General features: G+C 36.2%; 1 protein-coding gene across 1 annotated transcript in view; it reads left to right on the forward strand.

The window, feature by feature from the left end:
* Positions 1–16,745, forward strand: part of Dennd1b (DENN domain containing 1B) — a 204,527-nt gene that overhangs the window by 106,108 nt on the left and 81,674 nt on the right. The window contains exons 11-13 of the mRNA XM_021198568.2: positions 6,889–6,989; positions 11,595–11,640; positions 16,322–16,423. Coding sequence (XP_021054227.1) covers positions 6,889–6,989; positions 11,595–11,640; positions 16,322–16,423 — 249 coding nt within the window. The remainder of the gene's footprint in view (positions 1–6,888; positions 6,990–11,594; positions 11,641–16,321; positions 16,424–16,745) is intronic.

Below are 16,745 nucleotides of genomic sequence, written 5' to 3' on the forward strand. Positions count from 1 at the left end.
ACCTTGTCAGTGGGACAATATTACTTTTAGAAACTGGTTAAATTATGAGATGAGAACTGGTGGTTTGAATAGGTTTGACCCTCATACACTCTGTTTGAATGACCCATTGAGAGTGGTACTATTAAGGTATTAATAGTGGGTCCTTCTTGGAGTAGGTGGGCCTTGTTGGAGGAATTGTGTCACTGTGGGGGTGGACTTGGAGGTTTCCTATGCTCAATCTCCACCCAGTTTGGAATAGTCTCCTCTGCTGCCTATGGATCAAGATGTAGAACTCTCAGCTTCTACCATAGTGATAATAGACTAAACCTCTGAAACTGTAACTCAACCCCAATTAAGTGTTTCCTTTATAAGAGTTGCCATGGACATATGCAGCAGAAGGCTGCCTTGTCTGGCCTCAGTGGAAGAGGCTTGGTGTACCAGGGTGGGGGAATACCCAAGGTGGGGACACCCTCTTAGAGATGAAGGGGAGGGGGAGTGGGGAGAGGAACCCTGGAAGAGTGGACTGGGATGGGGGCAGCATTTGGATGTAAATATATAAATAATTTTTTATTGGATATTTTCTTTATTTACATTTCAAATGTTATCCCCTTTCCCAGTTTCCCTCCCTCCCTGAAACATCCTATCCCATCCTCCCTCCCACTGCTTTTATAAGGGTGTTCCTCTTCCCACTTGCCCAATCCCACCTCCCTGCCCTCGATTCCACTATACTGGGGCATCTATTGAGCCTTCATAGGACCAAGGACCTCTCCTTCCATTGATGCATGACAAGGCTATCCTCTGCTACATATTCAACTGGAGCCATGTGTACTCCTTGGTTGATGGCTTAGCCCCTGGGAGTTCTGGGGGGTCTGGTTGGTTAATATTGTTGTTCTTCCTGAGGGGTTGCAAACCACTTCAACTTCTTCAGTCCCTTCTCCAACTAATACATTAGGGACCCTGAGCTCAGTCCAATGGTTGACTGCTAACATCCACCTCTGTATTTGTAAGGCTCTGGCAGGGCCTCTCAAAAGACTGCCGTTGCCATGGTCATGGTGTCTCTTCAGCAATAGAAACCCTAAGACAAGAATACTCATGAAAGGAATTAGTGCTCTCCTATACGAGGTGCAGTCCTCTTGTATGTCTACACACTTCCCTTATGTGTGGTTGCAACAAAGGTGCCATGTGTGGAGCAGAAACGTGGCCCCCACCAGACAATGAATCTACCAGATCCTGGATCTTGACTTTGTATTCTCCAGACCTCTGATAATGTCTGATAACAAATGGTTTATAAATAATGTCTATATATGGTCTATTCTAAACAAGTTTCTTAGAGTAGTCCTAATGGACTATCATGCCATCCTAGGGGAGTAGAGAAGAGAATGAAATGTAAAATAATATGTAATTTTAACAAAGATTTTAGAAAAGGAAACAAGCTACCCGGCTGTCTTCTGGAGTGGCCATTTCATCTGCGTTCATGCCAGAAATGACTGAAAGCTACTTTCGCAGAAGGCTTTTTTAAGTGTGGTCAGTGCTGTGGGCTTTGGCCATCAGTGGAGATAGCAGTGTGTTGAGTGAGTCTTCCTGTTTGCTTCTTTCCCTCATGAAGTGTGACAGCATACTCATTTGCCATCGGAGTGTAGTATTTGATGAAGTGTGTTAAGGTCTCAAGCCTATGTTTATTAAGTTTTCTTATTGCGGAGGTCTACAGCCCTTTGTTTATATACACAAATAAAGTTCCCTTTCAGATATGTCTTTTACTGCAGTTTATGAGTCAGCCCCTCCTCTGTGCTTTCTCTCTTCCTCATCCCCACTCCCTCCTTTCCACCCACCCTCCGTCCTTCCCCCTCTCTCCTCTCCCCTCTCTCCCCTCCTTCTTCTGTTTAATTTTTTATTTACAAAATAAATCTGTAGGGTTTTTGTTTGTATGCTTGTTTTGATGGTGGTAAGGATTGATTCAAGAGCCCTGCACATGTGGGTAAAATGCTCTACCATTGAGCTACATGCTCAACCCCTAGAACATATATTTGCTTTTAATTTTAGCTTCTCAGGTCTCTCTAACATGTATCATGCTTTTGGTGTCTCATCAGAAAGTCAAGCCCCAGGGCATACAGATTTTTCTGCTATGCTACCTTTGTGATATTTATAACTTTGTATTTTGCATTGAGGCCTGTAATCTGTTTGAGTCAAATTTTATGAAAGATGTAAGGCTTGACTCAGTTTTGATGTCTAGTTGTACCAATGCTATCTGTTGACAATGCTGCCATTATGCAATGTTCTTTGTCCTAGATCAGCTGATTGTATTTATGGGGTCTATTCTGGACCCTCTTTTCTGTTCAGTACATCTGTCTGTGCTTTCACTAGTATGAACCTGTCTTCATCTCTGTGACCTTACCCTTGCGTTTGAAAACCAGATAGTCTGTGGCCTCCAACCTTGTGTTTTTCTTGTAAGAATATATTCCTTGCTATTCTGGAGTTTGCTTTTCAAATAGTATTAGTTAACTTATAGATGTACAGAGAATAATGCTCTGGGGTTTTGATTGTATTGACTCAGTAGATCAATTTTGGAAAAGCTTGTATCTTAAAGATATGAGGAGCTTAAAGTCTTAAAGTCTTTCTATTCATGGGCTAACTCTCCAATTAATTTAGTTATTATTTTTCTTTTATAATTGATTTGCTTTTTTCCTCTATAGTTTTTTTTGTATACTTTGTGGGTTTATGCTTAATTATTTAATAAATGTCTTATGGTAGTATAATGTTGGTATGAATCATTGGAAACCTGTTCATATCCTTAGCGTGTAGTAGAACACCAGGAAAAGATTGTAGCATAAGTACTGTGTTCATGTATGCTCTCTAACTGTAAATAGCGCCATTCTCCTGGGAGATATTGATAATTGCAAAGGTTTTGCATATGTGGAGATATGGGAGGACTGGATGGTTTATTCATTTTGCTGTAAACCTGCCTTTGTCATATATAAAATTGCTATTTGTCCAAACATTTCTTTATAATATCCACTTGGTTTAAATATTAAAGAACTAGCTGATGGATTAAAGAAACTACTAACTAGTAGAAAACCAGCATAGATGCTTAGCCCTGTCACTAGCCAGACAATAACCTTGGATAGTATTAATTCACAGAAAGACCATTGAGCTGTTTTTTTTTTTTTTTTTTTCTGTCTTTAGACGTAGAGCTTATTAATTGTAAAGCACACAGAAGATTCTTCTTCCTTGACTTGTTACACTGGCCTCATTTGTGCTCACACAAATGGCCTGGTGTGTATAGTTCCCTTAGCACTCCTTGATTGTCGTTAACAACTCAGTGCTGTATTTACACAATTCCCACTCTTTAAAATCGTGGAAGAGTGAAATGTGGACTCTCTGCTATACCCTGCAGTTGATCCACTTCCTGCAGATCTCTTTTCCTCCCATCTTCGGCGTGCTCTGTCTAATCCAGACAGCCTCCCATTGCTCTGTGGGGAGACAACGTATGTTCCATGGCAAGGGTTTTGACTGCCATGCATCGTTGGCAGAGAGTGGTCTCCCCAGGTTCACAAGACTCTGTTCTCTTACTTCATTTGGGCCCCAATCAGTCACATCAGAGTTGTCCCACAGTCCTCTGTCCTCACAAGCATCTCTGTTATTCATTTAGATTTCTTTATGGCATTTATAACTGAGAGATTGATGATCCTTTGTCTGAAATATGCAGTACCAGAGTGTTTTGACTTTTGGAATATTTGAAGATATGTTATGAAATTTTTGAGTATAGCATCTGAGTCCCAACAGAATTCATTCAACTTTCATATGCTCCTTGGACAGGAGACCTGAAGGTACTTTTAAGCAGTAATTTTAGTACACTTGCATTTTGACTGGAAACTGCTATGTGAGGTCAGGTATGAAGTTTTCCACTTAGTGTCATGTTGGCATTTAAAAAAATGAAAGAATTTGGAGTCTTTTGGGGTTTGGAGATTTTAGATAAGGATGCTTAACTTGCAAAGTATGATAACCTTACAGTTAGCCTTCCCCAAGTCTTTTAAACTTCATGAAAACTAGGTCTCTGTGTATTCAGCGTTGTGTCTTTGTCTTGAGGGATAGCATATAGAAGGCAATATTTTTTGTTGCTATAAGCAGAGAAATGTTATGATTTTTCTGATTTCATAACTAATAGGAGGCTTTAAAACATTTAGACTTAATCTTTGGATATATTTTGTTGGTAGACTATATACACAATGAGCCATCTGGTTCAGATAGGAATCTTTCACTAAGAATATGAAATACTGTACTTCATGTCATCTAAGAATAAAGAGTTTTTGACCCATGACAAAGAGTGTTTATACCCCATCCACGGAAAACTTTTTATGTTGATGATCAGGCACTGAGACCAGCTGGTTTGAGCAGGTCAGGTACCGTAGGCCATGTAGCTTGCCAGCCTCTAAGTTCTATGTCTAGTAGTCTGAGTGCTAGATTTCATACAACCTACATGTGTGTATTTAGTTTCTTAGTGTCATTTACTTTCTTATAATTGTGACTTTATTTACTTGTAACTTTGCTGTCTTTTCTTCAACTTCATGCTATAATAATTGCTCAATTTTTAAAATTTTATAGCTCTTGTGCACTGTTGGTTGAATAGTGCATATTGGATCTTTGATCTGTCTTCATAAGTATGTTCTTGAATCTTGTACTTGAGAAGAATTTTTAATTATTATTGCTGTCATTGGGAAAGTATAATTCCTTATAGCCCTACCTATGAAAGTCTGAAGTTTATATATAGTGGATAGATAAATAAGCCCAATAGTTTGTATATTCATTCAAGTGGTGCAGTGGGGTTTCTTAAGACAGACACGAGCTAAAAAGAGATTGTCTTATATTCTTACCTTTTTCTCTTCCCTCTTCTTTCATCTGGAAAGTTTCCAAGGGCTGTATGACAGTTCTTGGGTAGGCTTGATTAGCAAGGGTATTGCTTGCCAATTGCTGGACAGTACAGGGCTCTGTGATGCAGCATTTATGGTCTTAGAAGTCATCTTCTAAGAAGTCAATCCCTCCCACCACACAATGCCATTGCTTGCTGGTGAAGGTTGCATGGCATGCTTAGGGAGCCCTGGTTTGTGGATAGAGTCGCTGCAGGGCTCTGTTGGTTGTTGGGCCTATGCACTCATTATGGTAGCACCTCCTCTTTAAATAAGCATTTCCTTTGCTTCACGGTTCTTTTCTCAATAAGAAAGCTTTCCTTTTTAAAATTTCACTGAGATATTACAAAAGTAATTTGTTTCCACATTAACAAAGTATATAATTACGCTTTTCAACAGGACGTGAACTCTCTTAACTTAGAAAGTCTTAAAATGCACAGTTCCCAGCTGGGGTCTGAAAGCTCTGGGAGAACTGGCAGTGTGTAGCCCAGCCTTGCTCTCAGTCTCTGATCTGCTTTATGATCTCCTCAGATTCTTGGTCTGTCCTTGTTAAATACAAGTATTCGAATGCCTCCTAGTGGCATAGTGTTGGCTGTAATTAAGGAATTAAAAATAGTGTTTATTGAAAGAGTGCTCTGAGAAACTGACAAAGCGTAGGTGCAAGGCACGTGAGTGCTTCTAGCTTGGTATCAGAGTCTGAGTCAGACTGTGCTATTTGTCACGTAACATTAATAAAAAGTCTCACTGGAAAATATATAATATACATGCGAAAGGAGATTGAGAATTGCAATGTTTTTATTTTAGATCACATTATCATAATTGATTTTTATTGAATAAAACTAATTTACACTTACATGTAGAATAGTGGTGCTGTTAATGAGATTTTGATTGCTTTGTGTACATGTATTGTTTTAAATATACTTATTGTGTGTATATTTTGACTTCTTTTAAAATGATGGAGCTCTTAATGAAAGGATATAGTTCATTTTCATATAGTTTTAGAAAATTCTTCCTTTCAAGTTAACTAAATGGACTTCTTTGGGTACCTTGACACAGAGACTACAGGACAACACTGACACAGTGAAAAAGAACACTGGATTAATTACGCCTTTAATCACCAAGAACATACTTTATAACTGTAATCATTTTAAAAATAAAAGTCACATAGAAAATAATGTGAATGAGGATTAGTTAGGGAGAAAAAAAATGGTATCCCTTTGTTAAGCATTAAAATTCTTTTAATTGCTTGCCAAAACACAACAATTAAAATGGCAATTACCTCTAAAGTAGCAACAGTAATTGCAGCTGCTGTGATATAAAGCTAGGAAACAAAATGTTAATCTGGAATGAGCAGTTTCAATATGAAATTATGATATACTTGGCTTCCTGTAGTACAGCTGTCAAGCTTGGGCAGCTCACTGGTCAATAGTGACATTCTGTGTGTCAGTGAACAGAGTCTCTTGATACCATAACCCACAGTTCACACATTACTGAAGCTCCAACTGTCGAACGCTCCAGTCCCCTGGTGGTAGCGCTGCTTCCAGACTCTCCTGACTGGCTCATGGCTCATTCCTTGGCAGTTTGCCCTAATGATATCCCTCAGGGGCTCTCAGCCTCTCTTCTTCCCATATTTAATCGTGTTGTATTAATCTGAGTGATGCGCTAACTGTGCTGCACAAATTGTCATTTCCTACAATATTTTCTAAGATACTCACTGATTTTTTTTCAGTTCAAATTTTATTTATGGTCTAAAATTTGACCCTAACTATGTTTTCAAGTTGAATCTAGCAATCTGCATATGATTCCCAAGGAACCTCTTTTGCTGTTTGTATGTTTTTCAGAGGGACCTTTGAGACATGGACTTTACATGTAGAGTTGGTGAAAACAGTTGAGCTATGTCACCGTGTAAATCGTTCTATGATGATCACTCATCTTTGATACCTGAACATGCCTTTTGGTTTATAGGGTCAGCAGCTCCTCATTACTGTTCCCCTTCTATGAATTTTAGTTAACTGCCTGTCTCCATGGATCGGCTGCGCTGCTCTACCCGATGTACTGGCAACACATATATATCCCTGTGCTTCCTCCGCACCTGCTGGACTACTGCTGGTAAGCTGGCCTTTGCCAGAGTTCACCACTGGAAAAAGACCTTTAGATTATGCTCAGAATAGATTAAAGAAACCACAGAAACTTGACTTTAAGATTAATTTTAAGTATTAAAGAGTACGTTAGTATGTATCAGAACATTTTCCCCCAAAGGTAAAAATTCAGATTTGACAAGCATAGTTCTTTAAATTTTACAAATTTCTTCAATAGTTATTTAGAAAAAAACCCGATGTGTAACTAAGAAATATAATTTTATATTGTGGCACAAAGATTACACAAGGGTTCTAATCTACCCATAATCCCATTTGCTCTGTCAGGGTAAGCTTTCATACCTTTACCAGTGGCAACCTTTCCTTCACGTCTTTGTTTGAAGCACCCTAAAAACAGAGTATTGTCAGAGAGGTTGCTTCTAAGACAAGAATTTTCTGAGTCTGGTATAAGGCAAAGTTTCAACCTAAAGCAACCATGAAAAGAGTGTATAAAGTGTGAAAGTAACTGTGAGGAAACAGCTCCCAGTGAGCTCAGCAGTCTGACTTTAGTCGGGCCAGTTGAAACCAGAACAATGGCCAGTGGCCTCCTTGTTCTCTCAGACTGGACTGTAGCAAGGCTTGTATAGTGTAAGGCTAGACAAGGAGTAGACTGGAGCAGAAGCTTCAACTGTATTTGGTGAAGCTACAGAAGAGCTAGACTCCAGTGCAATAGTTTTGGTATTGATGGGGAAAGAATTGTTTTCATCTTATAATCACCTGCAGGCAGAGCTTAATAATAAATAAATAAATAAATTGGTTGAGATTTCTGTTTCCAAGTGATGCATTTGTATACATGTATGATTCTCACACACACACACACACATACACACACACACACACACACACACACACACACACACACACGGCAGGGGAGAGAAAGATGGGAGGAGAAGAAGAGAAATCATTTGGTATTGATCCTTTCCTCATATCTAAAAGCCATTATTGGTAAAAATCAAAGTTCTTTGGAATTGATGGTAGCTACTTAAAATTTTTCAAGAAAGATATTATTTAAAGGTATTTAAGGATTATGATTATTTAAATATACCATCTTTATACAAAGGAATAGTAGGTGTTCTATTGAGTTTCTGTGACTAGCTGTCTTCAGAACAATGCATGCACTTGTCCAGATGGACTACACTGCTGTACTGTGTTTCCATAGTGGAGTAATAGTATTGCTCATGCTGTGAAGTAGGTAGGCAGTGACTCACTACTGCTGCTCTTTCCTTGGGGAACTTGAAAGGAAAAATAGTTTTGGAAACTATAGGATGTAACTTAATTATATTGTGAAGTGTAACACATACAAATCTTAAGTAGAAAGCCAGATCAATGAGTAAGCTTTTCTGTTATTCATTTTAGAGTTTTCCTTTGACCAATACACTTAAAATCTCTTTTCTCATTCAGAGAATGTAGTTTGTTCATTTTGACATAGACAATAGATTTTTATATACAACACTCTAGAACTAAAAATCTCTTTCCTCAAAGTTATATTCAATTAAAATCATGAAAACTAATGATAGAATTACATTTTTGCAATATTTGTGGCATCATAATTTTTTTTTGGTAATGTGTTCTGGCTGCCTTTGATAACACACCTTTAAGGTCAATTCTCTGTAGTGTTATACATTTAAATTTTCTAAAAGTTAATTTAAAAGTGCTCAACAATGCACAAATTCTTTCCAGAACTATTTCTCGATTCTGACTCAGCTGTCATGTCTTTACTGCTGCTTCTACTACAAGTACAGAAGCTCCTCCTCTCTCGCTTGTTACTCGCTTGCTTGCCTGCTTCTAATGCTAGAAATAGTCCTGAGGTCAAATCCGAACAGCTTCCATGCCAGGTACTCTTAGTTTAGAATAGAGAGGAGTGTCCATACAAGGTATTACTTGAAACGTTCTGAGCCTTAAAGTCATATGAGAGTCTCAGATTTTGTCTACTCATCTATGTAATTTCCTTCTATTATCAGAAAATATGGTAGAGTGAGCAGTTTCCTAGGAAATGATTCTCTATTTATATCCTTGATATTAGGATTATACTGATATATGCTGAAGGAAAAAAAATATTCCCATGGGTCTCAAGGTCGTTGAGCAACTAACTCACACCAAGTTTCAAATGGGGCCACATTTTCTGAGGAGTACATGTATCTTGGTTAACTTTTCAGAATGATTGGGATATTGCAAATCTTGAAATAGTTGTGGATCCATAAACTATATCTCTGTTTGCACCAGGTATTGGTGATGCGCCCTAGACTTTGGAGGACCATAATGCCCTCTTGTGACCATAGATGAATATCACATCTTGTTCCTTTGACAGTTTTATTACATTGTTGGTCTAGCCATCTATTCATCCATCTATCCACCCACCAACTCACCCATCCACCTATCCACATACTCACCCACTCACCCATCCAACATTTGAAGACCACCTTCTTGACAAGCTGTGAATCTGTAATGCAATGAATAAGCCTCTTTACTTGTTTATTCACTGGAAGTAGAAAATGTGTGTATGTGGCTATGTATGCAGCTCTCTCTACACATCCAAGTATAGAGTAGTCCTATAACTCTAGCAGAGTCACACAAAAGAGACACAGGTGGCACCTGGAGCAGTAGTGGATAGCACTCTTGCTATGTTGAGAAAAGCTCTTGTGAGGAAGTGAGGTCATTTGTGTTTTCTTCTTAAGCACAACAGCAGGACTCCGATACATTTATGGTGCACTTATCGTCAGCTACTTAAACTGGGACGTGTACTTGAAGAAGTGTGGCTGTAAGACCACCGGGATTATAATAGATTTGTATATGTTCAGTTGGTGTTTAAGTTGGTCATTTAGTTGGCTTCTCTGATTATTTCTTTGAAATATTCAAATTTAGCTTTGAAGAAAAAAAATTAAAAAAAATTCTTTTAGACTGCTGCAATAATATGTGTCAGGGCAACTTCTTTGTAAGTAAGCTTAGAAAGGAAAAAAAGTGATTTTGAGTAAAGTTCTTCGACAAAAAAGAATTAGTTTTGAGCTGTCTGTACTGTCTTTTCTAAATAGTTTCCCAGACAGACAGCAGGCCCCGAGACAGCCTTACATGTATAATATAGTGTCTGGGTCAGCACTGGCCCTCCTGATTTACCAAAACCCTCATCACAGTAGGATGGCCAGCTAGGACTGCAAAGTGACTCTCCAGGAGATTGGGCCTATGCCACAGTAGGATAGATACCATCTAGTGGGAAAGAAACACCAATCCCTTTGACTCTATCAAAACTGCATTCTGTCAGTTAGGATTTTAGAAAACTATACTCCAGTGTAGTTAGTTGAAGCATTTGTATGTTTTGGATTTTGCTAAAAACTAGTGAGAAAAAGTAAACTGTACAGCGATGCTCAGTGATCCCACTTGTCTTCTGAGCTACAATAAGCAAAAGCAACACGCAATGTGAATTACTAGAGTAGTAATGAAATAGTGCGTGTACATAGTAATGAGAAATAACATGGCTTACAGTTTCTGGGATCTTGGATATATAGATTATACTGTTCAGTCATTCTTAACTGACCTTTAAACATTCTGAGATGACTTGAGAGGTCTGCACTGGTAAGGATGCCTGGTAACATCACCTGTTACTGCTTCTCTGCAGCGAGGTGCAAATGTAGGAGACTGGGCTTTTCTGTGTCATAACTGTGATGCTCAGAGCATTAGATAAGCCTTTGAGAAACAGGATTTGCATTAGTGCAAAAGGCTAAAGGTCAGAGATACCTATAAAAGGGTTCCCAAAAGTGTGTTTTTAAAAAAGTTACTTGTTCTCATTTTATATATTATTTCTATGGACATCCGTCTACACTCACGTTTTTCTTTTTTGATAACTTAATTTGAAATTTCAAGATGAGTACATTGCATCTTATATTTCCTAACAATGATTTCTAACATTTACCTAGTTTGTATGTTAGCATATTAAAATGACTTAGCATCTGTATTTTCTGTGGGAGTGTAAAATTCAGGAGGAAGTGTGTCATTGTTCCTCACTGCATCCAAATTGCTTTCCTGGTCCCGAAGTCATGACCTGAAATAGTTAATCTAAAATCATTATTAGTCTTAACATTTTCAAATTTAGACTATTCTATCAATAACAATTAAAGCCAAATGAATATGAAAGTGCAGGAGGGAAAGGCCACAGAGTGCTCGCTCGCTGCTCTAGAGCAGGGAGAACACAGAGAAAAAGCCTTATGCCTGAGTGTCCGTGACATCAGAGGTCACTGACCAAGAAATGTGTGTAAGGGAAATGTAGATACTTTTGATAGTCATTTAGAATATATTTACATCAAGTATATTTGACCTATACCCTGATAGTCTTCTTAAATAAAATGTTATTTAGGTATAGAACTTTTGATTTAAAAATAAGGGTTTTAGAGATTTTTATATAAACCATCCTAAAATGTATTAATGGCCTAGAAGATTAAATTTAACTTTTGTACATTACATAATTTTCAAAAACTATGTCTTATGGTGGACTGAGCACTTTAATTTTTGAGCATTTGAATGACATTAATGTTGTTTCAGTTTTAATGAACTATATGAATCTATACACACATATATATTTTTAATTTAGTGCCCCAATGCCATACCTGATTGGAATACACTCCAGTCTCATAGAGGTGAGTATCTTTTACAGTAAGATAGTTATAAAACTAATTAATTAGAAGTAATAGATAAAAGAGGGTTTTTGTTTGTTTGTTTCTTTTAAAAGCATATTTGACTATTTCTAGGATGTATGAAATTGACTTTATAGAAATACTCAAGGGAATATTTTCAGAAAGTGTCCCTCAAATAAATTCAGTTGATAATGTATACTGGTTTGCCCTGTGACACCATGAAACCTATGGAATGATTGTGCTTTAAGTCACATGGTCAGCTTTAATAAGAAAATCATCATTCCCTGATGAACCAGTGATGTCTTACAACCTGAGACTTTCTGTATCTTATATTTGTACAATATTTTGAAATTAAATTTTATGTGTATGATTCACCAAGTCAGTTTTCTTTTCTTTTATACTTCATTATTTCCAGTTTATCAGTTGAGTTGCAAAATGTGAGTGTAGCATACTAATGATAAACATGTTACTCAGACATGGTGGCTCATTCTTGTGGTTCAAATCTGAGCTAAGGGGCTGAGCAACGGTTACCCTAGTGCCAGGCCTGCCTGTGGTGAAGTAAGGAGAAGACAAAGAATATCCTTTCCATGTGAGTTTCAGTCCTACTGTAGAAGATGAGGTTAGCAGGGCTTTTTCTTTTCCTGTCATTACATCATTTCAAAATTATTTTTGTTGCTTACTTTATCCCTAAACTGAAACTCCTTAAACTTTAAACACTTGGGTTTATAGTCTGTGAGATTTCTAGACAGGACTTCTTATAAGATTGGCATATTAATTACAAGGTTAAAACATAAGGTTTGAGTAGCTGAGTGGCATCAGTGTGCTCGCTGAAGTCAGTTTCACTCAAACAAATGTCTTGATTGCTGATTGTACAGAATCACATTAATAATGCAACACAGTTGCTAATGAGCACCATGACTATTTAGCTGTGCTTTTCCTACTAGTTTCCAATACTAGGCTTTGCTTTGATCTGAGAAGATTATGTACTAAAATGGAGCCCAATTCTTGAGAAAATATTTGATTATAGAATTCTATTCTCAAGTTTTGGATTTTTTTTTTCAAAATCTAATAGTTCTTTTGTTTCATTGTTACTAACGTTTAGATTTTAATGGATTTTAGTAGGTTTAACATTTTTTAGTATGGAAGTGATAGTGGGATAAATTTGTGACTCCTTATATTTTATTAATTTTAAGAAACTGTTATAAGTCAAGGATGAAGTATATGAAATGAGACATGAACAGATAGGTGTTATCTGTGATTAGATTAGGTAATAAATAACCCAAATTTTACTACTTTGACTTTCATTTAATTAATTACTCAGATTTTTATTCCTAATGAAATTTGATTTTTATCATTTCTATTTTAAATGTGTTAATAGTACACATAATTTTATAATGTATTTACTTAGAGATGAAAATTATTTAAAATTGGAGAGAGTACTTGGTGATCTTATGTTAATTTTTATGTGTAGCATATATCTACAACCACCTTTAAGACAAATAATTAGTCTTTTCCAAATTATGATGGATGAGGAAGCACATTAGGTATTTAATTTATCACATACTAATTGACCACTTATAAAGAAAGTTTAAATTTAAAATAATATTTTGAAAAATTAAGATATAATTAAATCCCCCTCAATCTTTTGAAATTGATTTTGACTTTTTTAATATTTGAAAAGGACTGCTTTGAAGAAAAAGAACATTCAAACTTTCAGTTGGTTTCTTTTATGAGGTGGGCCATTTAGAGCCATAGTTAGACCGCGTAGAGCTGCCGCATCATCAGTGCTTGGTTTATCTTGTTTATCAGCCTGTGTTCAGCTTGGTGACAGAGGAGAAGAAGATGCATTTGAACTTCCTTTAAACTTGGTGCATAAGGAACTTGGGAGTAGGCTCAGTAGTTAAGAGCACTGGATGCTCTTATGGAGGTCCCCGGCTCAATTCCCAGCACCCACATGGCAGCTCACATATGTCTGTAAAGTCAGTTCCAGAGCTTCGGACTCTGTCACGCACACATACATGCAGGCAAAACACCTATGAACATAAACTAACATCTCTAGGCAATTTTCTTAAACTATAGTAAGGATAATTCATGCTTCTTTACGTCACTATCAAAGAGATTTAAATTAACATTTGTATTTTTTTAGTTTTATAAAACTTTTTTAAACTGAGTATAGGTAGTTGGGTAGTTAATATTTGAGACAACAATGAGTTACTTTCTGCCTTTTTTTTTTTTTTTTTTTTGCAGTTGCAACTATTTTTTTTTTAAAGAAAAATCTAAAAAGTACTCTCCTGTCTTTGGTCCTAACGATTTCAACTATTATTATTAATTATATAAAAACCTCCAGGTTCTAAAGCATGACTTTATAACATATAAACTTATGTTCTTTAAAATTTCCTTTCACTTGTTTTTTTATATAGTTGTTAGTAAAGAATGTTGGAAAAGTTTCATTTCAAAATACAAATTTATTTCTGAAATAAGGGAAATAAATTTTATTTTCTCCGAACCCCAGCCTTCCGTGTGAAGTTAAGTGCTGACTAAGTCCTTACCTGAGTAACTTGGAAGCTACAGACACAAAGGCAGCCTTGCTTGTTTTCTTGGGAAAGTTCTGTGATTGCTGCCCTGTGCCATTATAGCATACCAGTGTGTATAATGTCTATAGCCACAGAGTCTGCAAAGGTTTACTCTACAGGACGTGAGCGAACCTCACACACTCAAGACCTCACATTCGTTATCAGCTTCTCACTCGGGGCCAGCATTATGTTCCTACTTTTCTGAAGAAAATTATTTTCATGTGTTGTTTTAAATTGCACCCCACAAAAGACATAAAACTATAAGACAGAGGAAGAAGTGCCATTTCTGACCCGCATGCCTAGTCAGGGAAGAGACGGCTAACGCTGTGGAGAGAAACAAGAGAGTACTAGTGTCAGTACTAGTACTGAATTGTAACCTACTTTTCCCCTTTTGCTTAAGGCAATTTATTTTAATATTAAAGTTTTAGTTTATTTATTAGTAATGAGCAGATTTTATTTGTTTATTCAGTAATCTCTTGAATAAAATTTAATAATTGTTATCTGCCTTAAAAACTAAAAGCAATAGGAAAAGTCTACATATTACATTAATATCATTATTCAGACTTTTGTGCTAATGTCATCAAAAAGGTCTTGATGGTACACAGCCATTACATCTAAATGTTTGGACATATCAATTTCTGACTGAAAAAAATAGATTTAGTGTTTTACATTACCGTTTTATAACATACTGATTATACTATAAAAGAGCATTATGTATTTTTGCTTATAAATTGTTATTAAATTATAGTTAATATATACAATAATATAGATAGGTATTGAAATCTTTTAAATATTTGAACACTGGAAAGTAAAAGGAAATAAATATATTTATAGACATGTATTTAGAATTTTAATTTAATCACCAGAAAAATGATTTTGTTTTATAATAACTTAAAGGTAGCCATCTTTTAAGTCTGAATTTATAGTAATTATAATGTGTTTTGCAAGACAAATTTTAGAGCCAATCTCCCTCGAGAATACACAGTCTTAGAAATTCCTTACCCCAAGTCTCACTTCTGTAGGAAATTTAATATTTGGCTAAATTCTCAAAGATTTGAAATCCAAAATGGATCAGAGGCACTTTAATCAGAATCAACTTGTAACAAAACAACTGGTTAAACTACTTTAAATTTGAAACACTTAGGTAGTGGAGCATGCATTTAATCACAACATTTGGAAGGCAGAGGCAAGAGGATCTCTGAGTTCAAGATTGGTCTGGTCTACATAGTATTACAGGACAGCCAGGGCTACCTAGAGAGATCCCCCTCTTTTTTTCTCTTTCTCAGCAAAAACTAATGATGCGCTTAACTAAAAGTCCAAAGTGCCTTGTGTAGAAGGACATGTAAAAATACTGTATTGAAATTATTTACTAATTCACTGGTAAATGGACATGAATGTGGAATCCTGGATTTGTGGTGTAGTTCATTCCTTCAGTGCATCACTTACCTCTGAGGAGTGTTGTGATAATAGTAGATTCAGTAATTTAAGAAGGTGTGTGAAACAGAGAGAGTAAACTGTAAGTATTTCCCCTTTAGGTATAATTAGATGAAGTTTTTATACCTCACTATTATTTGTAAACTTACTGAGATACTCTTACTAAATTTTCAAACAACATGGAAAGATAGGCCAAGCTCATAGACTGTTAAATTTTACTCTTTACCCAGAAATTCATATGAGGACATTACTGGGAACTCACATGGTAGTGTCTCTCCATAGCCTTCCTATTTCACTCTCAGTCCTTCTCATTGATACCTAGTGCTAGAGCAGCATAGGAATGTATTTATTCACTTGAAATGTAGATCAGAACTGTAGTCATAGTTATTATAAATATAATTATTTATATAGATATTATGTAATCTTTCTAGTATATTTATGCTAAAATAGATTTGAAGCTGGAAACAAATTACCATATCATAGGATTGACATTCAAATGGTAAAGGCTACAGTTTTTATATTTAATGTACCTCTGCCTACATTACAAGTTTTTGTTGGGCTAAATTTTTTGGCAGTTGCTGAATGTACTAAGATAATATTTTTTTGTTTCCAAATGCATCTTAATTTTGTAAGAAAAATATAATAAGTTTTTTTTCAAAATTGTGTTTTTTAAACAGAGAGTGAAAAATAAATCATTGGAAGATGTGGTTGTGTTAAATGTTGACACAAACACGTTAGAATCACCATTTAATGACTTGAGCAGCCTGCCCAGTGATGTGGTAAGTCCAAGGGGTATCCATGGTGAAAGCATGTTTGTTGTTGAACCCTCGAATTACGGTTTTTCACTTTGTATCTGAATCTTTAAAGTCAGTGTATGTGAGGGTTATAAGAAGAATCAACGTAGGCTCTATTTTTACTATTTTTTCCTTTTGGCAGTTGAGATGTTAAATGGAATACCATATTCCTTATTGTAAAATGGGATCATAATTAAAAAGCTAGATGCATTCATTAGGTAGAGTTTCTTTAAACATCAAGTCTCTTCATCTCATCTTAATCATTATATTACAAAGTAGGCATTCTGTCTGCCTAGTGGCATGTCTT

Source organism: Mus pahari, chromosome 5 (assembly GCF_900095145.1).
Source record: "Mus pahari chromosome 5, PAHARI_EIJ_v1.1, whole genome shotgun sequence".
Classification (NCBI taxonomy): Eukaryota; Metazoa; Chordata; class Mammalia; order Rodentia; family Muridae; genus Mus; species Mus pahari.